We start from the raw sequence: 24,099 nt of genomic DNA on the forward strand, positions 1-24,099 counted from the left end.
CACTGGCATGAAACATCACAACATTTAGAAGAACTGGTCTGGTTTAATCATACTTGCTCTCTCATAATTGAGGAACTATTATTTAATAGGAAATTGTTGTATTTACCTGTTACACTTTTGAATTAATTGAATGTAGAATCAATGTGCATTTCTTGTTTTACAGAATGCAATCACTTGTTCCGCTGGTGCAACGTTTAAAGACTCGGATGGAACCTCCAGATTATGAAATGGTAAACTGTCAAATATCATCAAGTATTTAGCAAGATTTAGCTGTACTTTGAAACGTTTGATGATAAAATTCCACTGACGAGTAACGCCATCCTTTAACAGCATGCACAAATTCAGTATGTGAAAATTAGTCGCAAAGGAAGCTGCAATTTTACCGAACAGCACATGTGCTTCTTTAATTGGCTGGCCAGTTCCCAGCATTCAGTCTAGACTGCTGATCTGATTGATTGGTTCTTCGACTGATTATGTGAGCCTATATTATGCATTCTACCATAATACAGTGATCGAAGTTCATCCAGATTCCAGACGACTACTTCTTTAATGAGTTTCACTTCTTTGTTATCAGTGCTGAAATGGAAATATAAAAGTGGAGGTACTCTTTATCCCAGAGTACCTGTTTACCAATGAGAAGTGCTGGTACTCTCCCTTTCAAATTGAATAGGTTCATGTACTCAGTACTTGACAGTACCTGTTTATTTGAACTGTTAATTTCACCAGAAATGAACATTCTCTTTCAAACTCATGTTTGCGCCCCAAATTGGAATTCGAACCCATGCATTAATAGCACACACTACAGCTTTTTGACCCGCATGATTTTCGCATTATTAATCCTGGTTCTGATAAAGAACGAACACTACATATTGTGATTTTGCATAACTAGGAAGGGAGAAACATACTCAAATAGTGAATTATCTCCTGCTTCAATGTGCAAAACTTAAAACTGTGCAGTATTGTGCACTCTGTAAATACTACACCATGCAGTATTGCTATTAACTGTGTGTGTAATGAGCCCTTGCCACTTTTTTTTATTGAGCAGACAAAGCAACAATGCATACAGCACTGCATTGTAATCAAAACAAACGAGGGTTTATATATAAACTTGAACACTAGCAATAAATCATATGTAGCGGAGAGGAAAAATGGAAAGGAAGACAAATCTAATTGTACTCCATCAAGAGTAACATTTAAGTTAAATAGCCTGAAAGTTTGCATAGCTAGGAATTTGGTTTTTTTTGTTTGTTTTTTAAAGCTATTTAAAGCAATTTTCTGAAACTTCGCATCTGAATATACACAGTGAGTATAATTTTACAACCTAAGATATATTCTATAATATAAAGTGCAGGTGTGCTGAACTGCTTTGAAGGAAAAAGGAAAAATAAATAGATAAATAAGTGGATACATTATTTTTTCTCATTAAATCAGATTTGATGGATTCAGTGAGCTATCTAACATTTTCCTTAAATTTCAAAAATGATAACTAATAAGATTGCTCTTAATCAATTTACAGTGGAACCACGCTAAAGTGCTATTGATTTATACTGGCCTAATAATATTAATCAAAAATTTCCAATTTGAGCGTTAGAGTAAATTATTCTACATTTTCCTCGAATTTCTAAAATGTGGATAATAACATTGCACTTAATCGATATAAAGTGAAAGCAGTGCTAAGGTGCTTTGGTGTTTATTCCTAGCTTAATAATTTAATTAGATGGACTGGAATTTCTCTCATATTTCTAATGTAGCACTTAATCAATTTACTTCCTACTTTTCTGTCCCTCTTCCACCCTTCCCCAAAGGAAACCAAGAGGAGCGTTTTAAATAGTTGCGACCAATCCTCAAGTTAAAAACATTGTGATGACGCCTCTGGACTTGCTCCGGAGTGCTGATCCTAACTCGCCGGAGTCCTGAGCCGAACATAGAGTACTGTTGTCTGAGTGATGCTAGGTGTGCATGGTGCGCTGATGTCCTCTATCTAAAAGTAAAATGAGCCATTAGACTAATTTTATTTTCATTGCCGTCAGTGATCTGGAGAATATCTAGTCAGAGGTAGGAGCACTATATAAATGCAATTACAATATAATACAATACAATATCTCATCTCTTCATGGAATGCTTGAATTAATCTCAGCCACTGGTAATTACTCAGGCAACATCCCAATGCATCGTTATTTTGCACACCATGTTTATATACTTCTGTAAACTTAAAAAAAAAAACAGGCAGCCTGCTCAGGCATCAGAATGCGCCCCCACCCCAGAGCAGGTCCAACACTACTGGGTGCCAGGATGGATGTTCTACAGTCTTTCTACCCTAGGATGCAGAAAGCTCAATATGCACCAGGGAAATGATAAATAGAAAAGGGATGGGGGTCATGCCCCCACACCAGATCCAGTTCAGCTGTCTTTCTGCAACCCGTCCAATCCCCCTGGGGAAGGGTTGGAGGATTTGTTTTCAATCTGTCCTCCAAAAGGGGCTGAAATCCCACTGGATGCCAGGGATTGTTTATTAAAGAAATTACAGAGTTAGGGCCAGCCCTTCCTGACATCAGGCGGCACCTCCATATCTAAAGGCCCAACAGGTTTTCTGCCCCCCTCGGGACTAGAGCATTCCCATCCCATGACAAGCAAAAGAAAATTAGTCTTTGCATGGTTACTGGTTTGAGCCGTTCCTGTTATGGGCGCTAGATTCAGCGCAACAAGTAGGTGTACCCTTTTTTATCGAGAGAAGTGTTGGAACTCTGGGTGGTAGGATTTTGCTGATCTCTTCAGATTATGAACCTTTTCCTCACATAAATGAGAACAATCTTTGTGATTTTAGCCATAGCGGAGATTAACAGGGCACTCAGGGTAAGAAAACATAGTGGGAAGCATGCGCATCACACCACGTATGACTCCTCTAGATGTCTAGTGTCTGGCTTTAGTAGGTTTACCTTCATGGGTGCTGAGCCTAGGCCTAAATACCGCTGCTAACCACTTCCCCAAAGCGAGTCAGATTTGATGATGAAAAGTTTATGTCTCTACTTTGCATTTTGGGGCCCTTCCTGTTGAGGGCACTAGGCTACCCCTCTCAAGTGGAGTGTCTTTTTTATGGAGAAACTGAAAGGGCACAGAATGGTGAGCACTTGGTATAATCAATTGAATTTCTCTCTGATTTACTTCCAGATGTAAGCTAGTGTGCAGGAAAGAGCAACATTTGGAAAATGCCATCTGAATCATGTTTGTATGGTTAGCCACAAATTCAGAGTTGAACAAATAACCAAACTCAGTATCTAGAGCACATTTTAAAAAAAAATCATAGATTCATTTTATGCCCATTTTTAATTCATTCGGTTTTACCATATGAATTGGTGCGTGGTTGGTACACAATGAAATATTATAAGCTGCAGTTCAACTGTTGGGTCTAACCAGCAAACACTCTTTATCCCTGAGACTAGAAAGGTCTGACAAACCTAATACTACATCGCTTTTGTACGTCAGCTATTTCTCCCATTTTATTTCCCAGCATTTTTTATTTCAAAGGCAAATTGGTTTGGGAAAACCATGAGTTATGTGCACAAATTACCCCTTGCTGAAGTCTAAATTGTATCTAGTTTTCAGAAATGTATAGCTGTCAAGGTTGAGCCATGGGATTCTTGTCTGTTTCCCCTGCAAATTGCATGTAGGTTAAAACTACAAGAATAGGAACAATTCTTGGTAAAGTCAGTAAGTGTCCTCTTTGGGATTGATTGACTTTGTCAGTGGTTCTCTCGTAGGGGATTTCCATTTATAGTCATAAGCAGTGAATAGTCCCACCTACGTGTGGGGGCCCCGGAGCACTTCTTCAATATATATCGTCTTAAGTGTGGACTTTCGCCTTTCTTCGGGAAGGCCTGCAAAGACACTTAAGAATAGAGACAGATTGTGTAGCCTATATACATAGACTTCCATGGCCGAATTCTTCATCATCAAGTCAAACAAGCATTTACAATGCAATGGGCTCAGCATTATTAAAGGTAGAGCTATTGGCATTGCTCATGACATTTTATTTTTTTGTTTTTAAATCATAAATAAATGGCATTGTCATTTATAATGCCAATAGCTTAATCGCTCGCAAATGCGAGACCTACTGCATTTGTACCCACACACAGAGTAAGTAGTAGAGTGAGTAGTTGATAGTGAGTAGGAGAGAGTGATCAGTAAAGAGAGTATTAGAAAGCGAGTAGTAAAAAGTGAAAGAGTGAGTATTAAAGAGTGAAAGAGTGAGTAGTAACGTATTGACATTGCTCATGACATTATTTTTATTTATGTTTTTGTTTTTAAAACATAAATAAATGGCATTGTCATTTACAATGCCAATAGCTTAATCGCTCGTAAATGCGAGACCTATTGCATTTGCACCCACACAGAGCCACACATACAAAGCCACCCACACACACATACAGAGCCACCCACTGAGCCACCCACACAGAGCCACCCACACACAGCCACCCCCACAGAGTCACACACAGAGCCACCCACACACAGAGCCACCCACACACAGAGCCACCCGCACAGAGAGCCACCCAAACACCGGACACATTAACCTGCTAAATACACAAGAATTCAACTCCTGGACAAAGGCAAACAATGAGTAACAGCGCGCCCCGCGCAGCGCAATTAATGAAAAGTTAAACTAAAAACTTTCCGAACCGAAAAACAAATCACAATTAATGAAGCACCAAGGTTTAACTAGAAGGGGATAAAGAAACGACTTTAGGCATGCAGGTGGAAGGTTCGAGACTTTTGCAGGCCCTACCACCACCAATATACGATGTCATCAACTAAAACTGAAACAATGAACATTCTGGGAGTTCATAGCGTGCACTTTTATGCTCCGCTTGGCGCCCAGAAACCCCTGAGCTGGAATGCGGGGAGTTAAGAGCCCCCACCCATGTTTCCTATTAAAGCAAGATGCCCTCACGGGGCCGGGCCTGCTGTGCGGATTAATGCAGACAAACAGAGCCCCAGGGCAGCTTCAATAAATGCAGGCGAGGGTTGTATCTCCAGTAGACCTTAATGAAAGTCAGCTCCTAGGGGTGAGGCGAAAGTTATAATCCACTTACAAGGGAGGGACCTCGCTGGACTCTAAGTGATTTTCAGCCACTGTCCTCGGGCTTCCTTCAACTTCCGGGTGCAGGGACGTGCACTGCACTATGGGGTTGTAAATGTGAATATGTGACCCACACGTGTCTTTTGTAAAGTGCACAATCCAACACATATACAAATATACATTTTATTAACTTCGGAAGGATGACCAGCTGGACGTGCCCTACGAGATTCCAAACTAGGAACAAAAAAACAGACCCCTGCAGTGGGTGTATTAGCCAAAAGACGTCAGGCCTGGCTTCACATCAGTGAAAGGGGGCTTTGGCTAGGAAGAGCACAGTACCATGAGCAGATTGCTCCGGAGTGGAGCGCACCTCACAAAGACTGTCCTGTGCGCCAAACGTTACACCAGACAGCCTCTCATCCTTCAGGGCTGGCAGCTGTCTCTGTTTATGTGGGATGGGAGGCTCACTTACTTTGGCACTGGTTTCATTGTTCCGTTTACCTCCCACTGAAGAATATCTAACCCCGCTGCGCAAAAGGCAATTCTTACGTCTCTTTTTTTTTTTTTTTTAACTCTTTATTTGTGACTGTTTCAGGATGACATACATTTCTGTTCAATTGCACCTCATATCACTCAGCAGTCTTTTCCATTTTCTTAACCCTTAATTGTGGGGGTATAACATTTCAGTTGTGAGGTACTTATCATAACATTCCCCAGATGCATCCCAAGTATGTGTTTCAAACACCATGATCATGGTTTTCATTATGGCAAACCCCAACTGTCCCCCCCTCCCCGCCCGCCCCCCTCTGTCTCCTGGTTGGTCTCTCTCCTACACTCGATATCCCGGGCCAAGGTGGCTCTGTCCATCTGGAATTTGTGTAAGGTCCTAGGTCTGGTCTAACCCCAGTGAGTTGCCCCATTGCTCGTGAGCCTCAGCCCCCCCCTGCCATCTGTGTAATTTCATCCCACCGGGTCTCCTGGGCTGTCCAGGTCTGTCTCTTCCAGTTCTATCAGCATTTGGTCCCCTTCCTGTGCTATGGGGTATTTGCGAAGGCCCTTGCTCTCCTCCCGCAAAGCTGCAGATTCTGCTTTACCCCATTTCAGCATGTCGCTGCGCCACACTGCTACTTGCGGGGCCCTGAGCGACTTCCATCTCATAGTGAGCACCCTGATCGCCAGCACTAGCGCTAGGTCCGCAAACTTCAGTTGTGCCTTGCATGTTTTGGGCCGTTTCCTGTTCCCTAGTAGACAGGGTAATGCTCCCACCGGGATCCGGAGTGTTGTTATGGAATGCAGCGTGTGTTTGATCGTCCCCCAGTAAGTATGTAATTTCGGGCATGCCCATAGCATGTGAAGAATATGTGCCTCGTCTTGTTGACATCTCGGGCAGCAGTGTGCAGCGGTAGGGAACATTCTATGTAGTCTCTGGGGCGTAAGGTAAGCTCTATGGAGAATCATGGCTTGTATGAACTGAAATTTAACATTCCTAGATACCCGTCTATGATGACCCAGAATTATCTTCCACTCTCCGTCCGATATGTCTTCACCCGCGTCTACAGTCCAGGTCTCCCTGAGTGTGGCGATCGGCGACGTCACATGTTCTCTGATACCAACATACAGCCATTTCACTAAGTGTCCCCCCGTGCCCATATAATGCATGAGGTGTACTAACTCATGTTGATCTGGTTTTGTACGTTGTGGGGCCCAGGTCCGTCGCATGTAGTGCGTTACCGAGGCGTGTAGGAGGTATAAACGTGAAGGGGCTCCTGTGACCTGCACAAATGAGGCATGGTCCAGTATGGTGTCATCGCCGAACAGGTCTCCCACCCTGTCCACCCCGGCCTCCATCCATGGACGTAGTCTGCGCTGTGTTAGAGTCCCCTGTGGTGTCGGGAGCCCCAGTAGAGGGATATTATCCGCATATGGAGAGGTCCCCGCCGTGTATGACAGCGATTTCTTCCAGCAGGTCAGGGCCACATGCAGGAGGGGGTGGCAGTCCCTGGGGGGTCCTAGCATTGGGCAAGAGGAGGGAGTGTAGGTCTCCACGTGCTAATTTGTCCGTCGTGTAACCGATCTCATGCAAGTCTCTACCCGCCACCCATCGGGTCAACCATTGGAGCTGGCTGGCATAGTAGTAGCTTCGCAGGTCCGGTACGCCCAGGCCGCCCCGTCTGGTGTGTAGCTGCAGTTTTTTAAGGCTGATTCGTCTTCTCCCCGATCCCCATATGAGGCTGACCAGTAATGTATGTCTCTTGCGCACTCCCACCCCAGCCAGGAGAGACGGGCGAGGGGACGGGGGTTTGAGGCAGGAAGCACCCGGACGACCCCGGGAGGAGGTCCAGGCATATTCAGGAAATGAGCTGTGAGCACAGGCAGGGATGGGGCTGCGTGTGGGAGGCGTTCTACTCCTGAACATACGGGTATAGGGGGCATTCACAGCCTGTAGCTCCTGTCTTGAAGGGTAGGAACGTGCCCTGTCGGAACAAGCACCGTCCTGTTTCACTCTTCACCTCCATGGCAGACCCCGGGGGCAGCAGACCGTGCTCCTCGTCTCACTACAGGGCAGTAACAGTAAAAGCCGATCCTCCAGGCATCTTCCAGATGTAACAGCAAGCGCGTGATCTCACTACAAGGCACCCGCAGCTGAACTCTAGGTCTCACCAAGGCCACCTACGGTCTCACCCAAGGGCAACTAAAGAGCCGAATATTCAAAAACAACAGGTGATGGACCGAATGTGGATCAATGTCACACACTCACCCCAGTCCAAAGATCTGGGCCCAAATCCATCGTTTTTTTGCACTCCACACCACCCTGGGTTAGACAATGGCGATATGCAAATCAGCTCTGACCCTGTGCCCCATGGGAACAGTCCAGTCCGAACTACAAAAGCCATGTCCTTCCCAGAACGGAATCAAGCATCCGAGGACGGGACCGGTTTCGAGGTAACACCTCTCATCAGCCCGGCTAGCTTGACTCCAGTGGTGTGGAGTGCCTGGGACCCACGTCTGGGCATCCCCAGCGCACTTAGGGCGGAATATGCAAAAACAACAGGTGATGGACCGAATGTGGATCAATGTCACACACTCACCCCAGTCCAAAGATCTGGGCCCAAATCCATCGTTTTTTTGCACTCCACACCACCCTGGGTTAGACAATGGCGATATGCAAATCAGCTCTGACCCTGTGCCCCATGGGAACAGTCCAGTCCGAACTACAAAAGCCATGTCCTTCCCAGAACGGAATCAAGCATCCGAGGACCGGACCGGTTTCGAGGTAACACCTCTCATCAGCCCGGCTAGCTTGACTCCAGTGGTGTGGAGTGCCTGGGACCCACGTCTGGGCATCCCCAGCGCACTTAGGGCGGAATATACAAAAACAACAGGTGATGGACCGAATGTGGATCAATGTCACACACTCACCCCAGTCAAAAGATCTGGGCCCAAATCCATCGTTTTTTTGCACTCCACACCACCCTGGGTTAGACAATGGCGATATGCAAATCAGCTCTGACCCTGTGCCCCATGGGAACAGTCCAGTCCGAACTACAAAAGCCATGTCCTTCCCAGAACGGAATCAAGCATCCGAGGACCGGACCGGTTTCGAGGTAACACCTCTCATCAGCCCGGCTAGCTTGACTCCAGTGGTGTGGAGTGCCTTGGACCCACGTCTGGGCATCCCCAGCGCACCTAGGGCGGAATATGCAAAAACAACAGGTGATGGACCGAATGTGGATCAATGTCACACACTCACCCCAGTCCAAAGATCTGGGCCCAAATCCATCGTTTTTTTGCACTCCACACCACCCTGGGTTAGACAATGGCGATATGCAAATCAGCTCTGACCCTGTGCCCCATGGGAACAGTCCAGTCCGAACTACAAAAGCCATGTCCTTCCCAGAACGGAATCAAGCATCCGAGGACCGGACCGGTTTCGAGGTAACACCTCTCATCAGCCCGGCTAGCTTGACTCCAGTGGTGTGGAGTGCCTGGGACCCACGTCTGGGCATCCCCAGCGCACTTAGGGCAGGATATGCAAAAACAACAGGTGATGGACCGAATGTGGATCAATGTCACACACTCACCCCAGTCCAAAGATCTGGGCCCAAATCCATCGTTTTTTTGCACTCCACACCACCCTGGGTTAGACAATGGCGATATGCAAATCAGCTCTGACCCTGTGCCCCATGGGAACAGTCCAGTCCGAACTACAAAAGCCATGTCCTTCCCAGAACGGAATCAAGCATCCGAGGACCGGACCGGTTTCGAGGTAACACCTCTCATCAGCCCGGCTAGCTTGACTCCAGTGGTGTGGAGTGCCTTGGACCCACGTCTGGGCATCCCCAGCGCACTTAGGGCGGAATATGCAAAAACAACAGGTGATGGACCGAATGTGGATCAATGTCACACACTCACCCCAGTCCAAAAATCTGGGCCCAAATCCATCGTTTTTTTGCACTCCACACCACCCTGGGTTAGACAATGGCGATATGCAAATCAGCTCTGACCCTGTGCCCCATGGGAACAGTCCAGTCCGAACTACAAAAGCCATGTCCTTCCCAGAACGGAATCAAGCATCCGAGGACCGGACCGGTTTCGAGGTAACACCTCTCATCAGCCCGGCTAGCTTGACTCCAGTGGTGTGGAGTGCCTTGGACCCACGTCTGGGCATCCCCAGCGCACTTAGGGCGGAATATGCAAAAACATCAGGTGATGGACCGAATGTGGATCAATGTCACACACTCACCCCAGTCCAAAGATCTGGGCCCAAATCCATCGTTTTTTTGCACTCCACACCACCCTGGGTTAGACAATGGCGATATGCAAATCAGCTCTGACCCTGTGCCCCATGGGAACAGTCCAGTCCGAACTACAAAAGCCATGTCCTTCCCAGAACGGAATCAAGCATCCGAGGACCGGACCGGTTTCGAGGTAACACCTCTCATCAGCCCGGCTAGCTTGACTCCAGTGGTGTGGAGTGCCTGGGACCCACGTCTGGGCATCCCCAGCGCACTTAGGACGGAATATGCAAAAACAACAGGTGATGGACCGAATGTGGATCAATGTCACACACTCACCCCAGTCCAAAGATCTGGGCCCAAATCCATCGTTTTTTTGCACTCCACACCACCCTGGGTTAGACAATGGCGATATGCAAATCAGCTCTGACCCTGTGCCCCATGGGAACAGTCCAGTCCGAACTACAAAAGCCATGTCCTTCCCAGAACGGAATCAAGCATCCGAGGACCGGACCGGTTTCGAGGTAACACCTCTCATCAGCCCGGCTAGCTTGACTCCAGTGGTGTGGAGTGCCTGGGACCCACGTCTGGGCATCCCCAGCGCACTTAGGGCGGAATATGCAAAAACAACAGGTGATGGACCGAATGTGGATCAATGTCACACACTCACCCCAGTCCAAAAATCTGGGCCCAAATCCATCGTTTTTTTGCACTCCACACCACCCTGGGTTAGACAATGGCGATATGCAAATCAGCTCTGACCCTGTGCCCCATGGGAACAGTCCAGTCCGAACTACAAAAGCCATGTCCTTCCCAGAACGGAATCAAGCATCCGAGGACCGGACTGCGCCAGATCTCACCACATGGCTACATTCCATGCTCCAGAACTCACTCAAAGCAGCATCTCCTACTCCCGAATCTCACCCCAAAGAAGCAGAAGCAGAGCTTCAGGTCTCACCCCAAGGCACCCTGTCTACGTCAGTTCTCACTAGGGTGCGCCCAGGTGGTTCCGTGTCACTTGAACGCCCGTTTTCCATTCCTGGACTTTGCTTTACATATCACTGTGTCGGTCCTGTTGGCTCAATTACATGGACCAAGACTACAACTCCCAGAGTGCACTGTTATATTAATCAAAGCCCAGACCTGTAATAGTCGTGTCCCGGTAACACAAAGTCACCTTAGGTCTCACCCAAAGGCAGCAGAAAACCGCGCTCCAAGTCTGACCTCAAGACACAAGCAGATCTCACCTATGCATTCAGCCCCTCGCGCCGATACCAGTCTGAGGTAGTAATAATCAAAGCCCACAGCCCCTGCTCTACGGCCGTCCATAAAGCAGCATCATCCGAGGCAGCTGCAATGGAAGTCTCACCCGGTGCCGTAGAAGCCACATAACTACATCGGATGCTCGGGTATCATCACCCCCTGTCCCAGGTCTCACCCAAGACATCCGCAGCCCCATGATACCTAACCACTGCCCCAGGTAAGCACAGGGCTATGACCCCAGCTGCAAGACGCCCTTCGGTCAGCATCAGCTCAACCTGCGCTCTATCTCTGAGACCCCGGTTCATGCATTTTTTACCGCTCCGTTCTTAACAATGAAGCCGCACACACAGGAGTGGTCTAGCAGTAATCCCCAAAGGACGAGGCACAAGGAAGCAAACAGGCACACTGCATAGAGGTGGTCGGGCAGAAACGGCTGCCGCAAAGCTCCGAAATGTTCGGAATCGGGGGCGTGTTTTTTGGCGAGTGACGGATGACGTCACAGATAGAAAGAACCTAAAAAACATGCCCCCGAATCCAAAAAAGACGGGGCTTAAAGGGAGTGATGCCCCTCTCCTCCAATGGCTGGCCAGCATTTACTTTAAACCTTTATTTGGAGACAAGCAAAAGACAGCAGTGGTACATTCATAATCCATACAAATAGTGAGAGACAGTGCAATGTGGCAATATGATCAAAATGTCCGGGCTTCATGTCAAGGCACAATACAAAGCAGACAGTAATGGAAAAGACACATAACATCTGTAAACTTGCATCGTGGTTCGCATCCGCTCAAAGCAGTAGGTGATGGCAGGGGCATAAATCTGTAGCACACAGACTGTAAGGCAGGGAGACAACCATCGGCCTAGTGGACGACCAGCCACCATGTACCATGTGGTCAGAGGAGGGCCCTCCCCCAACCACCAACAGGAGAGTAGCTGCTGGCCCATCTCACCTCACACAATGCCATCACAGCATGACAAACAGAAGTAGCACAGCAACAGAAGAACGAGAAGACCCCAGTCATACCGGGGCATGGAATCCTGCAGGTGCCTGCGCGACTCAGCAAACCTTGCGCCGTTTAACCCACCCCAACCCGGTCTTCACTGTCAGAATCAGAGTCCTGCACCGCCCTAGTGAGGAGGTACACCTGCAACGGGCTCCAAAAATCCTTAGGCCTACATCGCACGGGCATCAGCTCTGCATACACATTGTATTGGTCCTGACAATAAATGATATCACGTAACCAGTCCTTGAACTGCGGGACCCTGCCTCGCCCCCAACAGCAAGCCACTCTCCGTTTGGCCAACAATAAGGCCACATCCACAAATCTACGGTGGAGGGCAGGTACCCCCTTAGTATACCCCAACAGGAGAACCATGGGGTCGGACAACACCCCATCCTCCGTCATAATCTGCAGAGCATCATGGACCTGCACCGAGTACTCCAGAACGGCCGCACACTCCCATGCCAAGTGCAGGAAATCGGCGCCTACTGCCCGGCATCGGGTACATCTATCGTCCTCCGACAATCGAAACCGAAGTTTCCTGGCTGGGGTGTAATAAAACCTCTGTATGAATTTGTAGTGTATAATTTTCAAACGGCAACTGGAGGAGATATTAGCAGTAACACCACAACAGTACTGCCACTGTTCGTCAGAGATAGTGATGCCCAGTTCAGCGTCCCATTGCTCCCGCACCCGACTAGCCGGGGTAGCACGCTGCCGTCTAATGGCACCATATAGCTTCGAAACCAAATGTCGCCCATCGGAGACTAGTAGTACGTGAAGTGGCAAGGTCACATCCGGCTCCTTAGGGAAATCCGGCAATAAAGTACGCAGGCCCTGTCGCAGGCGGACATAATAGAACAGCTCCAAGGGGGAGCAGATCACATCACCAAAAAATTGTTCCCGGGTACGGAAGGTGCCCTCGTGAAAAAGGCCTCCCCAAGTAAGTACCCCAAGACGCTTGCACAGACGCTGAAATCCTGTCTCCTGTAATAGGGACAGGGCAGGATGATACGCAAGGGGTAGTGCAGGTGAGTAGAGAAATGAAAGATCCAGGAATCGCGCCACACGCTGCCAAGCATCCACCGTTGTCTGGTGGGTGTCCACATCGCCCACATTGCCCAGTACCATACCTTCTAACGGGAGAGGATGGGCGACCCATTGTTCAGCCGCAATTTGTGGCATAAACGGCGTGGGACGCATCCAGTGGTATGCATAGTGTGTCTGAGCACTTAGATAGTAAAGTTCAAAGTCAGGAACATCAAATCCGCCATCGACATAGGGCAAAGTTAAAGTAGCCCACGCTACTCTCGGTTGTTTACCCCCCCAGAACAAACGAATGAGCTCTGAACGGAGACGTTTAAAAAAATAAGCGCCAGGGTGATATAGGATATTCTGAAAAAGATACAGAAAACGGGGCAAGACCACCATTTTAATCAAGGACGCCCTACCCGCCATGGACAAAGGCAAAGACATCCATCTCGTAATGTTATCCGCCAGTTTAGTGATAGCTACGCCATAGTTAAGCCTAATAGTCTCCTCTCTGGCCAAAGAGACCACAATACCAAGGTATCGCAGCTCCGAGTCACACCATTCCAAAGGGTAGTCCAACGGAAATCGATGAACCGCCGCAGTGAGCGGAAAGAATTGGGACTTCTGCCAATTGATATGTATCCCAGAGACCCCTCCAAAAGCAACTAGCTCTCGCAAAAGCGCATTAAGATTCGTCTGCGGATCCTTAACATAAAGTGTGACATCATCCGCGTACAAAGAGATTCCCACTTGACGTTGGAAACAGTTAAACGCACTCTGTTGGTGCAGTTGGCGGATCCGGCAGGCAAGGGGCTCTTTAGCGATGGCAAACAGTAGGGGAGAAAGGGGACATCCTTGCCTGGTCCCCCTTGTAATAGGGAACTGGGGGGAAAGCACACCATTCACTACCACTCTCGCCACCGGGTCAGTGTACAGCAGTTTGACCCAGGAAATAAAGATCCGAGGAAACCCCATTCTGCATAAAACATCAATAAGGTAACCCCATTCCACCGAATCAAACGCCTTAGTGGCGTCCAGGAAAACGGCGGCCACCGGGAGCTCCGGAGCAATGGTCGGGATAAGGGAAAACAATGTACGAAGATTATGGGAAGTCGCCCGACCAGGCACGAACCCAGACTGATCAGGCAAGACAATAACAGGCATGAGCTCAGAAAGCCGAACCGCCAACACTTTCGCCAGAATCTTGACATCACAATTAAGTAATGAAAGGGGCCTATAGGAACCCACGTCTCGAGGGTCTTTACCCGGTTTAAGCAACGAGGTGATAGCAACTTCTCTCATAGAACCCGGCAGCCTCCCTACCTCAAGGGACTCCTCAAAAACCTCGCGAAGAACAGGAGCCATAATATCCACGTAACATTTATAGAATTCGGCGGGAAGGCCGTCCAGCTCCGTGGCCTTCCCATTGTTCAGGGACATGATGGCACCCCTGATCTCCTCCTCCTCAAGAGGCCTGCCCAGGAATGCCCTGTGATCGTCCGACAACCAGCAAAGTGCTAAATCATCAAGGAATCCGCCATATCGCACATCCCCCGACTGCTGTGTAGTGTACAAGTGGGTGTAATGGTGAATAAATGTCTCCTGAATCTCCTTCGTGTCTCTACAGTGAGTGCCATCCGGCGAGACCAGTTCCAACATGTCCGAACTATACCTCTGATGCCTAGTAAGTGCAGCAAGTACCTTCCCAGGCCTCTCCCCCTCACAATATCTCCTCGCCGTCCAGTATTTTCCTCTATGTTTAGCCTCCCTGGCAGCTTCCTCCTCATACTCCGAAAGCTTACTCCTAAACTGACCTAAGAGGTCGGGATCAGGACCAGCCTGCAGCCTGCGTTCCAATTGTCGTAAATCAGCCTCTAAGCCCTCGAGAGTTTGAACAATAAATTTAAGCATCCCACAGCTCTTGGAGATAGTGTCACCCCGGATCGTAACCTTAAATGCCTCCCATATCACCTCCACACTATCAACAGATCCCGTGTTCCTTGGAAAGAAAGCTTCCACCTCCTCGCCAAGTTCAGCCTTAAAAACGGGGTCCAACAGGGCAGAGGGAAAGAGCCGCCAGGGTGGGCGCGGCCTGTGCAGCCCGGGCACAGAAAACACAACTTTGACCGGGCAATGATCAGAGTACGTCCTGGCCAAGTGTACCGCCTCCCGCAACCCCCCCACCAGCCCCCTGGAGAGGAAGACATAGTCCAGACGAGCCCAGGAGCGAGCCTGCGCAGTGAAATGCGTGCCCTCTCTATCAGTCGGGTGAGCATACCTCCAGCTGTCAATCAGCCCTGCCTCCTCCACAATGCCCCGCAAAGCATCCCTGGCTTGTGTATTGTACTGAGGGCTACCCTCCGATCTATCCTCCAGAGCCTGAACCGCCAGATTGAAATCCCCCCCCACACAATATGTGAGGCCTCTACAGCAAGGTTGTGGCCCCAAAGGGTGAGAAAAAAAGCAGGCGTATCAATGTTAGGTGCATAACAGTTTACGAAGAGCACAGTGACCTGCCCAAGCCTCCCCCACAATAACACATATCTCCCCTCAGGATCCAATCGTGACCCCAATTCCTGAAAGGAGAGCGATTTCTTAATAAGTATAACAGTTCCACGAGCATATGAGGAGTACGAAGCAAATGTCCTCACTGCAGCCCACCTCCCACCAAACGTAGAAGCAGGCAAACGCCGCAGATGCGTCTCCTGCAGGAGAGCCACTTGTATTGCATGTCTATCCAAATACTGTAGTACATTACGACATTTCCTGGCATCATTAAGCCCACGGACATTCCAAGACAAGATCGATATCTTATCCACAGTATCAATCGCCATCACCCGTGATCAAGGCGCCACGGGGCACACAGAAGCAGTGCACCGTCCCAGTCTCTCAGCGCAAGGCAGCGAGATGTCACAATCGCACACCACAGCCTCTCCAACAACCTCATGCCACACTCATCCCAGCCATCTCCAAACCAAAAAACCAGACCCCCCCTCCCAATCCCAAAGAACAACAGCCGTGCAACAGGCACGCCGGCAATGCAGTACACCCAGAGAACATTGCGCACCTAAGACGTACGTCTAGTGAAACAGAACCTACCAGTGCAATCCCCCCTCCCTCCGCCCACCTGACCAACCCCAACCTGCCAGGACCCTCTACCACCCCCCTCCCTACACCCCCCCTCCCCACACTCCATACATCCATCCAACCATCCAGAAACTCAGGCGCACAAAAGAACTTAACAATGGTGGGGTATGCCCGTGGGAGTGCCCACCAGAGGTGCACATTACCACCCTCCCACACCACGCCGAACCCTCAGCCGTAAGGCGAAGACCTGACCCAGGCACAGTGTGGGAGAGGGTGCCCGGAGCAAAGTATTATCATCAATCATCCCCGTATCAACAGTCTCAACTGGCGGGATCCCGGATTGGACCGGCGATCCACACATCCGCTCTTAACATTCACGCCTGCGAATCCCTAGACTCCAAGGGCAGCCATAGAACCGCCAGTGCAAAGTATGTAGTTCAGCCTGTTCGTCACTAGAAACCCAGTTAGGCGTCCTCCTCCTCTCCCGCCGATCAGTGGCCATCCTGTTCCTCCTCGTCTTGCCGGCCCGCAGCAGCACGTTCCCTCTTTAGACGTTTCACAAAGCCTTCCGCATGCTGCGGATTCGTGAAGAAGGTCTGTTTCGCCTGATGAGTCACCCTCAGCTTCGCAGGGTATAGCAAGGCGTAGTCCACCTGCAGGTCCCTAATTTTTTTCCTGACCGCAAGAAACTTGCGTCGCTGCTTCTGCACCATCGGAGTGAAGTCCGGATAGATGGTGAAATTGACCCCCTCAAATGAAAGTGAGCGGGTGGTGCGAGCTGCACGAAGAGCCGCATCCCGGTCCCGGTAGTTCAGGAGGCGCCCAATGATAGGGCGCGGTGCCGCGCCTGTGGCCGGACGTGGTCCAAGGGACCTGTGCGCTCGCTCCACAATAAACTGCGTGGAGAACGCTTCTGCTCCAACCGCACCAACCAACAGTCTTTCCACGTACGTCTCCATCTTTCCCACATTCGTCGTCTCCGGTACACCTACAACGCGTATGTTGTTGCGTCGACTTCTCGCTTCCAACTCCTCATTCTTGGCTGCTATTACCCTCAATATATTGTCCATCCTCGCCAATTGAGTGGTGTGAGTGGCCGCAGTGTCGTCGTGATCCGAGATGCGCTGTTCCGCCGTAGTCAGGCGCTCCTCATGGACATCGAGTTTTTGCACCACTGCGTCCATGCGCGAGGATAGTTTGTCCACTTTGTCCACAATGGTAGCAAAACCTTGCCTCATCTCAAGCATCATTTGTTGGAAATCCGGGGCAGTGGACGGCGGAGTAGCATCAATGACAGGTGGGGGGGGGGGGGGGGGGAAACGGGAGCTCCCAGCTTCCTGCACCAGGCGAGTGCCTCTCCTAGAAGCCGCAGAGTCAAAGGAAAGTTTAGGTTGCTTATTGTCTGGCTTCCCCATGGTCCCGCACACACAGCAAGCAGAAGTGAGGGTAGTCCTGGGCACAAGCCCTCGTACACCAGCCAATGGTATGCACCCACCAGCACAGGCAGTATAGCAAAATCCAAGAGTAGGGCGCAGTAGCCTTGTAGCCACGCAGTATCGCCAGTCCCCACAAACAGTAAAAGCACGTCGCTGCCCACCGGGAGGCAGAGGGGTATTTACAACAATAGCAGGTGAGAGTGGACCGAGAGCACACAGCAGCGGACCACCATAGTACAACACAGACAAGTGAGGGCAGCGCCACTTACACCATGTAACAGGGACAGAGCGCAGGACTCAGCTCTTATGTCGCCCCTTATGAAGCAGGATAGTCCAATCCAGGACAGTGTGGCATAGGAAACACAAAGTAGAAGGCACCGGCACACAATGCAGGCAGAGGGGCCTGGAACCAAATGGCTAGCACAGCGCTCCGCTGAAGAAACCTAGCCGGTAGGCACCGGCACACAATGGCTGCTGCGGCGACAATGGCGCCAAACGAAGGAAAAGGCGGGTCCCCAGCAGGGCGCCCAGCGAGTCCAGTCACAAATCGTATCGCCAGCCACAGGTCACCCTCGCCCGTACTCTGCAGCTCACAAGCGTCCAGGAGGCCCCCACAGACGGGGGCACGAGCAGGCAAGCACGCCCCGCCACTCCCGCCCGAGTTCCGGCAGTGCATCAAATCCGGGGGTGGATTGGAGTCCCCGTCGCAGCCCTGCCACCGTAGTCCAGGGTGGCACCTGTGGTGACACTGCACAGTCCCGGCCACCGGTCGCGAGCCCCGCTCACCGTCACCATCCACTTCGAAGCGGGCGATCTCGCAGTGCCCCTGAGGGGGGAGGGGATCCGGCCTTCACCCCATGTGTGAGGCAGCGGCCCACAGTGAGCTGTGACGCCGGGCCGCAGTGCTCCCGACTTCCAGAGCACCCGGCGGTAAAACTTCCGGACCTCCTATCTCCGGACAGGAACCACCGATCGTGGTGGGAGTTGGACCGAGTGCAGTCCACAGCCGTCCGAAGGAGATTCCAGGGTAAGATCAGGAGATGATGATGGTCAGAAGGATAAATTGCCGGATGAAAGCTCCGGGCTGCAGGAGCCTCACAGCAGTGCGGCCATGCTGCAGTGCGCCCTCTAGCGCCTCCTCCTGGCCAGCATTTACGAAGCCAGCCAATGGAGAAGAGGGGCGGGTTTAAGCACCCTACACTAAGAAACATAAAATCTCGGAGCTCCGCCCACTGCTTACGCAGTGCGATGGAGTCCTCGACCTAAAAAGGGCCAGAACAAAGTATTTCTGTATAATTTTAAGATGTGTTAAACAAACAGCATAAATCTCTTTTCACTACCCCTTATTAGGTCTCGCAGTCTGACTTCTCTGACCACATGCCCCCCCCCCCACTCCCGTTCGTGCCTTCTTTCCCACCTGCACTTCTGATTCTAATACAATAGGTATCGCGTAAATGCGAGCCCTATTGCATTTCCAATGCTTGCTTTTAAAGTCCTTTCTGTGACATACGAGGCGGATTTGATATCCCGGCATGCCTCTGTTCAAACTGCACCTCGCTGGCGTTTACACTGTTCTGGTAACCACCTGCTGCAGGCCCATGGCTCGCCGTGTTCTGAGGAGGGCGGAAATGGATAAGGTGGGAGTTGGCTGGAATGGAGTATATATATATAGCCTAATATATAAATCACGACACATGGACAAATAAAGGTTATGTCATGATTATTCATAAACCGCATTCAGAATGCCTTAATTAGGATCTGCGGCGGCAACGCACACATCCCCATTTCATAATATAAATTTATGTTTTTGACAGTGTACCCACAAACCAGATCCTATGTAAATAAAATAACCACACTCTATGAAAATAAAAAACGGACAAGTACACCGTGCAGCACCAATGAAACTGTGCTGCCAAAAGGTAAGCACAACTTTTTGGTGAAAATGTCCTATTAAGGTACACAAACACATACACACGTCAGACAACCACGATGAAACTGCACATCCCCGTACAAGGCACACACCACAGAGTCCTTGCGGAAGAGGGGTTTTCCCCGTGAAGTAGATGTGTACACACAGCGCAGCCAAAATTTTCACCCTGCATAACCTATGCACAGCACATCTCCACAAAGGAGGGGCTGTGCAGACTTTTATATGCAAAATATATCTTCTAAAGTTGATTTGGGTGAATGTCCAGTCTGTCCTCCTCGGGTAAACACAGTCTGAACATTATTACGTATAAAAGAGGGGCTGCTTGGCGCCTGGTGCACGCATTAAGTTGCCTCTTATCGAGGCCTGTTGGAATTTTGAAATTTAAGGAGTATTTTCATAAAATCGCAAACATTAGGATTCTCTTCCAGGGTATACTCATCAATAGTCATAAGCACTGAATAGTCCCACCCACGTGTAGGGACCCTGGAGCAGCAATAATATGCAATTTTTCAGGAAAATGGCACATTTGGTTTCTGAGCAGCCCCTGAAAATTTGGGGGGGTTTCGTCAAGGGGGGGCCGAGAAAAAAGGGGGGTCCCAAAACGCGTTTTTTCCATTCATTTTTCCATAGGGCAGTTGGACTCACTTTTAGCTCGAACGGCTGAATGGATTTACACGAAACTTGGCAAAATTGTAGATATGGTTTGCCAGACGTGCCTTTGCTATGTCTCAATATATGTGCTCCAGTGGATTATGAGAAATTAACGTTTTAAAAAAATAGATCTATCTGTGACAGCGCTCCGGTTAGCGCCCCGGTTCGCGTACCGGAAGCGTAACGGAACTTCGCGAAGCTGATTGGCTCTCCGGTGTCTGTCAACATTCTAAACAGTCCGGAGCGGCCGCCATCTTGTCTCTCGGTAGGATCGAGAGACAAGAGGTGGTGAAAAACGAAGGGGGAAATGAAGGAAAGGGGGCAAGGTAGACCCCTCCTGAACCCCTAGGATTGATAAGGGGGATATTAAAGTGCCCGGCGGGGCAAAAAATTAAAAATAATTTTTTTTTGCGATTTTTCACCGTAGAGGCGCGTCCCGGTACGCGAACCGGGCAGCTAACCGGCAGCGTAACGGGAGTCTGAGGAGAAGCTGATTGGCTGTCAACATTGTAAACAGTCCAGAGCGGCCGCCATCTTGTCTCTCGGTAGGATCGAGAGACAAGAGGTGGAAAAAAAAACAGGTGTAAATGAAGGAAAGGGGGTAAGGTGGACCCCTCCTGACCCCCTAGGATTGATGAGGAGGCTATTCAAGTGCCCCGCGGGGCAAGAAAAAAAAATCGATTTTTCGCGGTAGAGGCGCTTCCCGGTACGCGAACCGGGCAGCTAACCGGCAGCGTAACGGGAGTCCGCCATCTTGTGTTTTTGGAGCGTCCGGTTCGCGTACCGGGTAGCGTTCCTGTAAGCGTAACAAGGGGAAAACCAAGAGAAACAGTAAAATAAAATTTAAGGGAATAGATTTCCACCAAACTTGGCAAAATTGTAGGGACTGTTTGTTTGATGTGCCTTTGCAAGGCCTCAGGATATGTGCACGTGTGGATTTTGTCTAATTAAGGTTAAAAAAAATATATATATCTGTAAGCGTGCTCCGGCGCGCTTACGTTACCGGTTTTGTTTGCGCTGCAGAGCCGATACGTCACGGTTATGCGACGCATCATGAGGCGTCTCACGTGGCTACGTGATACGTCACGTAATAAAGAATATATTTTACAGCTATAGATATTAGCTTTTAAAAAATCAATGAAATTCACTGAAAAAACCATAGGTTATAGACCATATATAGTTAGGAATTTGCATTTACAAAACCTTGAAAATTCACTGAAAAAACCATAGGTTAGAGACCATATATAGTTAGCTGGACATTTTATTGATATAAAACCAATGAAATTCCATATATAGTTAGTTGCACTAACTATATATTTCACGCATCCGCAATCCAATGCTGATGATGTCACATATTACATCATTCATGACATGGTCAGAGACATCACTGATGACATCACTGATGAAATCTCAAATGACATCACTGATGACATCTCATTTAACATCAATGATCACACCACTGATGATATACTTCATGTGATAATACAATGCACCTCCTTACACTCTAATATAACCTCTGTTACACCTAGTGTAAAATACAGAGTATCATTTTTGAAACCATTGACACACGAATAACATTTACTACATACGCACTCACTGATTCCTACGTCTACCCACACATTCACTCATTCACCCATACAATCACTCGTACATACAGTCACTCATCATTACAACACTATCATATGCACTCCTACACCTATGCAGACACTCACACACTGCCACTCATCCATGGAGTTACTCACACACCTAGTCAGTCCTGTAAAGAATCAATCACACTTTGATTTCTTCATCTATACAGTTAAACACAGAACACCTTACATTTTTACACATATACTAACACATACTTACTCACTGATACAATCAAATCCTTCATCCATACTCTTATACATCCACTCATTCTTCAATATGTAAAACATATTTAAAATTTAAAAAAACACACAGTCACTGGATGATGTCATCAGTGATGTCATCAGTGATGTCATTTGAGATGTCATCAGTGATGTCATCAGTGATGTCACTGACCATGTCATGAATGATGTAATATGTGACATCATCAGCATTGGATTGCGGATGCGCGAAATATATAGTTAGTGCAATTGGTTTTATATCAATAAAATGTCCAGCTAACTATATATGGTCTCTAACCTATGGTTTTTTCAGTGAATATATATATTTTTTTCTAGAGATGAAGCTATAAATTACATGGATACAACTGTATATAGAATTAGAATTGATTTGTACATATTTAGTATGTTTTATACATGGCTATGGTTTGATATGACATTGTAAATGCATTCATGCAGATATAATTTGTTTAAACATGTTATTATCAACTCTGATTTATAGTTGAGAGGTGTTCACGTATATGTATAATGTGATACGTGTTTTTTCTATGTTTACACCTTTGGAACTCACGTGATTGGGTGGAGCATCACGAACAAAGGAAAAAAATGTGTATAAATTTGCTGCTGACCAGGTGCGCGGTGTGTGACCAAGAGCACAAGTTGCTCGAAACGCGTAACCGGAGAGGTTTGAAATAAAATCTCCTTGCCTGCATCCATTGGGTCCGTGTCTTCATGTCCACTGGAGTGTGGTGTTTTTTGAAGATTGGTTTGTTCATATATATATATATATATATATATATATATATATATATATACAGCCTGAAAACGTATTACTAGGCTCCAAAACTGCCATCATTGCATGTAAATATTCTACATTTGACAAAATGAAGACATGGAAGTCATTATACATATGATATATATATAAGGAAAACTGCCCTGAGTTTGCTTTGAAACACACAACCTTTATTTTCAAAGGTAAAAAGGCAAGATTATAGAGGCAGATTAGCCTAGACAGGCTGCATAGAAAACAATTGGAAAATTGGTGCCATGCCTTTAAGACCTCCAGGAACCCCCACGCTCCCATCATGCACTACAGGTGAAAGTTATGGTATGTTATGTTATGTTAAAAAGCTTATACCGCGCACGTACACCGAAACGGTTTCTTGGCGCTCATAACAATTATAGCGGACCAGGGCAGGTGGTTTTACTCAAAGGCAGCTTTGAAGAGATACGTTTTTAATGTCTTTCGAAACAGCTCATATGAGGGGCAGTGACGGAAGGAGGAAGGGAGACAATTCCAAAAGGAAGGACCTAAAAAAGAGAAGCGCAGGCCGCCATGTTTCTTGCGGCGGTTGGATGGAATGCGCAGAAGATTGTCAGCAGAGGAGCGGAGATTGCGGGTTGGGAGATTCCGCTTTAACCTGGAGGAGATGAACACAGGTGCACGGTTATGGAGGGATTTAAAAATGGTGCATCCGAGTTTGAAGGAACACCGTTTGGCCACTGGGAGCCAATGAAGGCTCCTCAAGAGAGGGGAAACATGCTGGTGTTTGGGTTGATGGAACACCAAGCGAGCGGCCTGGTTCTGGATTAGCTGAAGTCTTTGGAGCTGGTAGGCAGGAATCCCCACATATAAGATGTTTGCAAACTCAACCCTGGAGATGACCAAAGCCAGCATGACTAATATGAGTGCCTCTCTGGTAAGAAATCGGCAGATCTTACGGATCCTGCGCAGCTGAAAGAAGCAGGAAGATGTTACAGCCGAGATCTGCGATTTCATAGATAGATCCTCAGAGATGACCACTCCAAGGCTTTTCACAGAGCTGACCGGGCGAAGGGGGATGCCAAGAGAGGGGGGCCAGTAATTATCATCCCAAGGATTGGTCGGGCCACCCACCAGAACAAGTTCCGTCTTTGACGGATTCAGCTTGAGCTGGCTGTGAGCCATCCAGTCAGAGATGTATAACATTGTGGTTTGGAAATTAGTGCGGGAAGAGGGTAAGGTATCCAAAGGAAAGATCAATTGCAGATCGTCTGCATAATTA

At 48.5% G+C, this 24,099-nt stretch overlaps 1 protein-coding gene across 3 annotated transcripts in view; it reads left to right on the top strand.

Moving 5' to 3' along the window:
- The window catches only part of C4_1H5orf22 (chromosome 4_1 C5orf22 homolog), a 520,226-nt gene that overhangs the window by 382,105 nt on the left and 114,022 nt on the right, over nt 1–24,099 (top strand). For all 3 annotated transcript variants that reach the window (XM_086965124.1, XM_086965125.1, XM_086965126.1), the window contains one exon: nt 164–230. In XM_086965124.1, the coding sequence (XP_086821250.1) occupies nt 164–230 (67 nt within the window). The remainder of the gene's footprint in view (nt 1–163; nt 231–24,099) is intronic.

The sequence above is a fragment of the Lissotriton vulgaris genome, chromosome 4_1 (assembly GCF_964263255.1).
Source record: "Lissotriton vulgaris chromosome 4_1, aLisVul1.2, whole genome shotgun sequence".
In the NCBI taxonomy this organism is placed as follows: domain Eukaryota; kingdom Metazoa; phylum Chordata; class Amphibia; order Caudata; family Salamandridae; genus Lissotriton; species Lissotriton vulgaris.